The 8,535-nt window shown below is 37.3% G+C and overlaps 1 protein-coding gene across 3 annotated transcripts in view; it reads left to right on the forward strand.

Moving 5' to 3' along the window:
- Positions 1–8,535, forward strand: part of LOC113233056 (gamma-aminobutyric acid type B receptor subunit 1) — a 36,689-nt gene that overhangs the window by 20,174 nt on the left and 7,980 nt on the right. For all 3 annotated transcript variants that reach the window (XM_026468021.1, XM_026468020.1, XM_026468019.1), the window contains 7 exons: positions 1,294–1,409; positions 1,866–1,993; positions 2,921–3,062; positions 3,684–3,834; positions 4,845–5,085; positions 5,711–5,918; positions 6,518–6,774. In XM_026468021.1, the coding sequence (XP_026323806.1) occupies positions 1,294–1,409; positions 1,866–1,993; positions 2,921–3,062; positions 3,684–3,834; positions 4,845–5,085; positions 5,711–5,918; positions 6,518–6,774 (1,243 nt within the window). The remainder of the gene's footprint in view (positions 1–1,293; positions 1,410–1,865; positions 1,994–2,920; positions 3,063–3,683; positions 3,835–4,844; positions 5,086–5,710; positions 5,919–6,517; positions 6,775–8,535) is intronic.

Below are 8,535 nucleotides of genomic sequence, written 5' to 3' on the forward strand. Positions count from 1 at the left end.
GATTTTATTTTATTCCGTGACATTTTATTTAAAATTGTAATATTGGGACATTGCTAACGTGAAATAGATTATGCCTTTTCACTAATGTGAAAAAGAATAATCTATATGCAATTTCTTTCCAAATATGTGGTTTTTTTTTATTATCAACCTGGTTTTTTTAAAACACCTGTACCTTAATTAGAAATGGATGATTACCAGATAATTAATTTAAATTTAAAAATGAACTAAATTATCATCGCCGTTTAATATCTGCTCAAATGTAATTTTCAGTAGCTGTTTCTAAATCATCTTAGACTGCTAACAGATAGACTGCATGTCTGCAGTTAATGCGTGCAGTAGTGATTAATTACAGGAAGTCGTGACTTCGGCCCACGGAAGAAAGTATTTATGTGGTCTGTGCTTCGACGGCATACAGTTGAAATTTCAGCTGCAAGTGTCGGCTGCAGTTCATGTGAACGATAGTCTAAGAATCACACGTGCACACGTGCAGCGCGCGTGCTGCATGATCTGTACGCACCCTCATGCCTCCTGCTCCTCACATCCCTAATATCTAACCCTATCTAAGAACGAACAACTGACGAATAAAATAGTTTAGAAATGCACAACTCAATACTATGTACTCAATACTCAGAGTAACTACTGAGTACTACTGCAATGCGTGGAAAGAATAAGCTAAATATTTCGACAGAAAGTAAAGCTCGTAGTAACATTCTACACGAGAATACCCAACTACAATACCGACAGATACAATTGGCTATTGTTTTTGGCACCCGATATCTGTTTGCCAACTATTTGAAATTGCAGTTTTAGCTTGTTTATCCATATCGATTTCAAGACCTAAGACAAAACCTTTATTGTTAGAAGATTGCAAATACTAGGAAGCTTATTGACATTACGAAATACATACATTCGTCACAATGAACTACCTCTGAAATACCTATGACAAAATCTGAAATTATATGAGTAAAAGTTTACTCTATTCAGGGTGTAATCGTTAAGTGTGCTAGGCTATTATTCCGTAAATATAAGAGATTTCAAAAACCTTTAAACTGATGTCGAAAGTACGTTACTGAAAGAACAAAACGACCACAAAATTAAAAAGCATTTAATAAGAAATTTGTAGAGTTTCAAGGTTTTTGATACCTCTTATATTTACGGAATAATCGCCTGGGCATACTTAACGATTACACCTTATATGTGTATGGTATAAGAAAACATCCGCAAGCAAAAAATAAAAATAAGTACAATTTGAAATTCCACATAGTTCTTGTACCTAATTTGCTATATTAATAGGTCGAGATTGAACGAAGCTTTACGTGGCGCCGGCTATGACATCGACGGTGAAAGATATCCCGAGGGCTACCAGGAAGCCCCTCTTGCTTATGATGCGGTGTGGGCGGTGGCATTAGGTAATGTCTTAAATATTTTTTTATTTGCTAAGTAGAAAGAGTTACGCGTATCGAAATCTACCTATTTGCCTATTTTTGCAGCCAAGCAGTAATGTGAGCATTACTGCGTTCCAGTTTAGTAGGATAAGGGTGCTGATGAAATTACTGGCACATTGGACTTGTCAACTTATGTCTCAGAGTGACGGGCGCAGTGGCAGTGCCCCTAAGATCTTTGCGATTTAAAGCTCTTAGTGGCACTGCAACTGTTAGGGATGGGCGTATCGCTTACCACCAGGGGCACGACTTGTTCGTTCCGTCACTTCGTATTATAAAGAAAATAGCTTTGCGAAAAAACGAGGTTCTTTTTTTACTTTAATCTCAGTGTGGAACTCAAAAGATAAGTTATGAAGTTCACCAAAAAAGTACTTAAGAACAAACTACAAACTGAAACAATTTATTTAATCTCTTGATTTGTAGCCTTCAACAAAACGATGGAGAAACTTGAGAAAAGTGGTTTAAGCTTGAAGAACTTTACGTACACGAACAAAAAGATCGCAGACGATATCTATGAGGCAATAAATTCGACGTCATTTCTCGGGGTCTCGGTGAGTGACTGCTTCCATCCGCTTCCGTTTATGACACTGATGAGAAAAAATTTGCCTATGTGTAATAGGCAAAATTTTTTTCATACCTACAATAGGATTTATAATATTCACACATTTGTAAACAGTTTATAGCAAAAATAATTTTAACTGCTTACAGAATTCAGACTATCTCAACTATTGAAAGACAAAATTTATAGGTAATCTAAAATTACTAAAAAGCATGGCTGTAAGATAAAACAAAATATCTTTCAAGCAAAGCATTGGAATTTGTGTTCTAAATTTCAAAGTTTGTTATGCTACCCTGATAGAAATCTGGCAACTTTCGAGGCACCAAAGAAAGGAATATCAATTTGCGCAAACTTGCCAACCACTTATAGAAGTTTAATGTGGCTGGACTTAAAATCCCCGTTTGTGAAGTCGTTCCTTTTGCAAACACTGACAGACAACTGTAACAAAATTCTGTAATAAGTATCTTTCTTGATTTGCCAACTTTGTTAACAGCAAATTAACATTATAACTAAAGCTAATGGTCTAAACATTATTTGATGAAAAAACTAAGTTTGTACGAATGAAAGTCGTATCTAAGCTGTGTAATAAATAAAGTTTCTTCACCTTCCGAAAAAAGTAGCTTTGTAACTTGTATCGCCCTTATTATTTGACGATCTCCGTGGTCGAGGGTTTGACACCGGTTTTCATGGTGTCGCCATCTCTGAGGTCCCGGGTTCGATTCTCGGTTGGGTCAATGTAGAAAAACCAACTTTTGTATATTATATCGGGTCTGGGTATTTGTGGTACCGTCGTTGTTTCCGATTACCATAACACAAGTGCTTTAGTTACTTACTTTGATATCAAAGCAACGTATGCGATGTTGTCTAATCGCCATAACGTGACGATCCGTTGTTACAGTGTTATATATCTTGTGTGTAGGGCCTTGTGGCGTTTTCGTCGCAAGGTGACCGGATAGCATTGACGCAGATAGAGCAACTGGCTGACAACCATTATGTGAAACTCGGCTACTACGACACGCAGGCGGACAATCTCACGTGGTTGGACCGAGAGCGGTGGGTCGGTACGTACTACTCACTCTACATGGTTTTGCAAAAAAAAATTACCTCCCGCATCACAGTGTCAAACTAAATAAAGTTAATTATTGTTTTATCATGTCACAAAACAAAACACTAAAAAATAAATGCAACGAGGAAAAATAAATCTTTACATATGAAACGTTTTAAGAAATTAAAAAGTACTTAGAAAGAACGTCTTCAAAGCACCCTTATACTGTTATTAATTCTTGTAAAAATTCGTAGGTAAATTAATTGCTTCGGGCTAGCCGGTTGGCAATGACAGGATATAGTCCTTGCTTCATAACAATTTAGTTAATTGTATAAAAACGGCGAAGTTATAAAAATGTCGAGACAGGAAGATTTCTGATAAAAAGAAAATATCAAAATAATGAAAGTAGTTAATGTAATATTTATTTTATTGAATATAATGTTTTACTACCATAATATTTATACATTTTTTTGTAAAAAAAAAACACCACTAGTTTGTCAAACAGTCGCTGGTTCGAATCCAGCCGGATCGAAGAATTTTTTCGTTTTTTTTGTATCTATAATAATGTATGTACATATACAGCCTTCGAAATAACAGGGTTTCGAAAAAAATGTGGTTTCAATCCCTTTGGTGACAGGTGGCAAAGTTCCGCCGGACCGAACTGTGGTGGTTAATGAGTTACGGACCGTGTCTCTGCCGCTCTTCGCATGCATGACAGCCCTCTGCATCGCCGGTATCCTAGCTGCTATCGCGCTCATCATATTTAATTTATTACACCGACATAGAAGGTAAGAATATAAGACGCATTTCTCAAAAGTTCAAGAATATAAGACGCATTTCTCAAAAGTTCAAGAAAGTGTAAAACGAAAAGGAGCTCAAATCTAAGTCGTACAAATGCTCTCGTAACTTATTTATTTACTTACCTGTTCATAAGACTGTATAAACAGTCGCCATAATCTTTCATCTTTGGCGTTAGTATTTACGAGTACGACATCTTGACATTGGCATTACCTTTAGTTGACGCAAAAGCCCTTTGGCAACAGTAGAGAAAGTAAAAGGGACAAACTTACATGACCCTTGTCAATCCACTGTGTTACCGCGCCCGCCGACCACCACCCCTCACCTCCGTTGTCACTATGGCAGTGTAGGACAGCACGTCACATGACAGGGGTCTTATTAAAAACTTGACTCGACTGATTCCAAGAAGAACAATCTAGTTTTAACTGGAACATCAAAAACGAAACTGTTTTAGCTAGAAAGTCTTACTCATGTGTGACAATCGCTACAAATCATTTATTCTCAAAAAAATCCGGAAACAGAACTTTACGTATATTTTATTGAGTTACTTACTCGTTATACACGGTAGATTCAATACCAATGGTACACCAAATGAATAACAAATTAGTTTGTAAAATCTTCAGTTTCACATAAATCTTGGATTCTTGAAACCTTTTTCCTGAAACTTTTTGTTACAAGTAAGCCACTTAAGGCGGTACGGCGCTCTCGTCTTATTACGGATAGTTCTTTTTGGCCCTAGTTTTCATTTTTATTGCGAGCAGATAGCGCGGTGTTGTTGAACCAAAACACCAGCTTCGTAAATGTTTTTATGTTACTCACAAAACTCGAATAGAAATCAATAGCTGTGTGTTTTTAAGGAACGGGAATAAAGTGTTTCAGCACCCTATCCTATATAATTTTGATATTGTTAGCAAGCACTTACCAAAGCAAAGCTATTTTCCATAAGTGAAAACAAAAGTATTGTATTTCGTACATGTAAAAAAAATCCTGTCACGGCTAGGGTGATCCAGTGGTCGCATCCGGCATGCAACACGGTAATGTTGTGCGGGTGCTGCGTGTGCCTGGGCGCTGCGATTGCGCTGGGCGTGGACGGACGCTGGGTGCAGCCGCAACATTTCGCCGGCGTCTGCGCTGCGAGAGCCTGGCTCCTTGCCACCGGATTCTCAATGGCCTATGGTGCACTATTCACCAAAGTGTGGAGAGTTCACAGGCACACAACCAAGCCAAAAGTCGATACTAAGGTATAACAGACAATTCTGTACAAACAAGTAATCTATCTTCCTTAATACAAATATTACAACTACCTAGGTAGATATTTACTTCCTACTGTTTACTACAAATCAAATTCACTATTTTGACCCTTATATTATGTAGTTCTTCAAACGTTTATTTTGTTTGTCACCTCCGCGTATAAAACAGGACTACAAAGTCAACTCATTAATTTATATGTGCTTGTTTTCTAACCGAGTGACTCGAAAAAGGCGAGTTTCGATACTTTCACACACAAGTTTTGGTCAACCCATGACCGCATTGTTTGGATCACATTTGTTCAATTTGTAGCTGTTCGTTAAACTGCACATTTCTGTCTGTATTTTATAGAGCGTAGGTATGTTTAAACGTTACCTCATAAAATGGCACACTATTAAGGTACACTACTGGAGAACTAACGACCGCCGCCCCTTATCATTAATCTTCATTTCTTGGACAGATTATAATTAACTCTATGGGATGTCAGACATAAAAGTTCCGATTAGTACAGTCATGCACGGAATAAGCACAACTATGCAAGTGAGCAAATCTTGCAATTGTTTTCCCTAAATTAATAAACAAAAGAGAATCAATGAATAGCAAAATAAAAATGTACAGAAACGCATGCACGGGTGGAAGCTGTATACTATGGTGGGAGGCCTCCTGGTAGTAGACGCTGCGATCCTGACTGCATGGCAGCTCCGAGACCCTCTCGAGAGGCGCGTTGAAATCTTCCCGCTGGAGAACCCGCGGCATCACGACGACGATGTCCACATACGACCCGAACTCGAACATTGCGAAAGTGAACACAACACCGTATGGCTCGGTGAGCATATTTTTAATAGGTAGTTGTTACAGTATAGACCGTCAATTGGAATGCTTTTATCTAGTTTACACCTGTTCCTTCTTAATGTGTTACTACTGCACGGAAACAGTATTTCATTTTTATGATCACATTAATCGTTTTCTACTTTAATTATAAATAAAGTAATGTTTCCGATTTATGCTTAATAACCAAAATTCCAACAATAATTATGAAAGATGATGATGATATAAGGTAATATAGAACCTCGTAAACAAAATAAATTACTTTTTATAAATCTCTGGAGTCCATGGCGACTCATTTATGAGCGTACTTTAGGCGAAAATTTAAAAGTTTGTGTAAAGTCGTTAATAACAGCTGGGTCCAGTGTTGTCCTTTTAGAGATTCGCTGTGACATATTATTCATTATTCGTTATATTACTTTTTTTATAATCGATACAAAGATCAAACAAACTGAAAGAAACATTCCATCGATCCGGCTGGACTCGAACCAGCGACATTATCGCCTAAATTTCTAATCTAGCCGGATCAAAGGAGTTTGTTCGATCTTTGTTAATTGCCACTAATAATAGCACGATAACAACTAAATAAAAACATTTTAGGTGTAATGTATGGATACAAGGGTTTGGTGCTGGTCTTCGGGCTGTTTCTTGCTTACGAGACGCGATCAGTGAAAGTACGGCAAATCAACGACTCACGCTACGTCGGCATGAGCATCTACAACGTGGTGGTGCTTTGCCTGATCACCGCGCCCGTCACCTTGGTTATCGCCAGCCAGCAAGACGCGGCCTTCGCGTTTGTCTCACTTGCAATTGTCTTCTGTTGTTTCCTAAGCATGGCGCTTATTTTCATTCCCAAGGTGAGTTTATTTTGTTACCAAATCTACCAGCAAAGTAATAGTACACGAAATAGGCGGTTCTACGTTACGCGGCAACTAAAACATCTTTAGGATCTACCCTAAAAGCATTTGTGAAAAAAGATTGTAGAATCACGTTGCGATAGAAATACGAGCATCGAGGTTTCATTTCTGAACCCTCGGTCAGTGAGCCATTCGATGAATTCCAGGAAATTTATCGTGTGGCATTAAGAAAACCGAATTGCTACAACCCACAAGAGGACAAGCGAAATTATAGCGATACGCGATTTGTCGCACAGGACGGTATTCCCCTGTCTCAATAAAAAGTGGCGTCAATTCTTCCGTCTCGTAATTTAGGAAATAAAAGTTCCACGATAATATTTTAACACAATGGATTACTTTACACGGAGTAACGAATCTGTATTGTTTAGTATCAAATATCAAATAATAGGAATAATTGTTTTTTATCATATGCATATTCGTTGAATAAAATTTTTGGTGTTACGTTGTTTATATTAAAGACAAATTTATTTCACTGTAACTTAATCTAAATATAAGAAAAAATATTAAAAATAAACAATTAAAAAAAGGAACTTTTATTATTATACAATCATCATATAGCTATTATAAAATTAAATCTTAGAACTGTAATAGTGTATTCGTGATACCTAAACTAAGTAAAAACGTACCTGTATTTTGGGAATCTTGTTTGTGCATACTTTCTTTATATTAGTGCTTAAAAACAGATTAGCTATGTAATATACATTTATTACACTGCCTCTGCGGCCGTACGGTTACCCTGCTGATCTGCCACGCAAAGGTTCCGGGTTCGATTCCCGAGCCGGGAGAAATATTTGTATGGCTTACATTTATTTCTCTCGTGAGAGTGGTGTAATTTGTGGCTGTCTATGTATGTGTCCATACCACCCGCAATCGGGATTTGACGATCTTCGATAATTATGATTATGAATGCAAAGATTGAACACACAGAGAAATTCCGAGGACCCGGTGGGACTTTAACCCACGTCCATGCTGCACCGTAGCATTGGTCTTTACCAACTGAGCTACGGGTCTTGTTACCAAGCCGTCGAAATTTGACACGGCCACAACTATGCAATGCGAATGCATCACGAGATTATGCGAATGTGTAGGCCCGTACACGGCACGCGGCGTGCGCTTACACATCCGGCTACGTTTGTATGTAGTTACCATTGTTACCATAAGTGCAATACTCGACGTATACCTCAAAAGTTATTTACAACGAGACTTGGTGATTCCAACAAGAGTTTAATGTTTTAAGATAATGACGCGCCGCTTTCAGTTCACTTCCTACGTTATCAGCTTTGTGAGTCACTGGATTAAATACAATGGATGGCTTCATTTCTTCATCATTATCGTTCATTCCACTGAAATGTGATGTCATTATTGATATAACTTTCGATGCGTAATGGCTTTAAACGATTTGCTACTCTACCATAAAATGTAACAAATTTACATTTAAACATACAAACTTACTTGTTGAAATTATTCCATTTTCCACAAAGCGATATGAGTTGAATGATCCTGAATTTGCATTTGAACTATAGTACATAATAACTACGTAGGAACCATCCACGCATACATTAATTTACCCTCGGTTCGCCATTGGTTGGAGTCAAACTTTCGCAGTAATCAACCCTAACTAATATTTATTATATATATATATATAATATATGTCCTATATATATATATATATATATATATATATATATATATATATATATA

This window comes from Hyposmocoma kahamanoa, unplaced genomic scaffold (assembly GCF_003589595.1).
Source record: "Hyposmocoma kahamanoa isolate Upper Pololo Valley unplaced genomic scaffold, ASM358959v1 78, whole genome shotgun sequence".
Taxonomy (NCBI): domain Eukaryota; kingdom Metazoa; phylum Arthropoda; class Insecta; order Lepidoptera; family Cosmopterigidae; genus Hyposmocoma; species Hyposmocoma kahamanoa.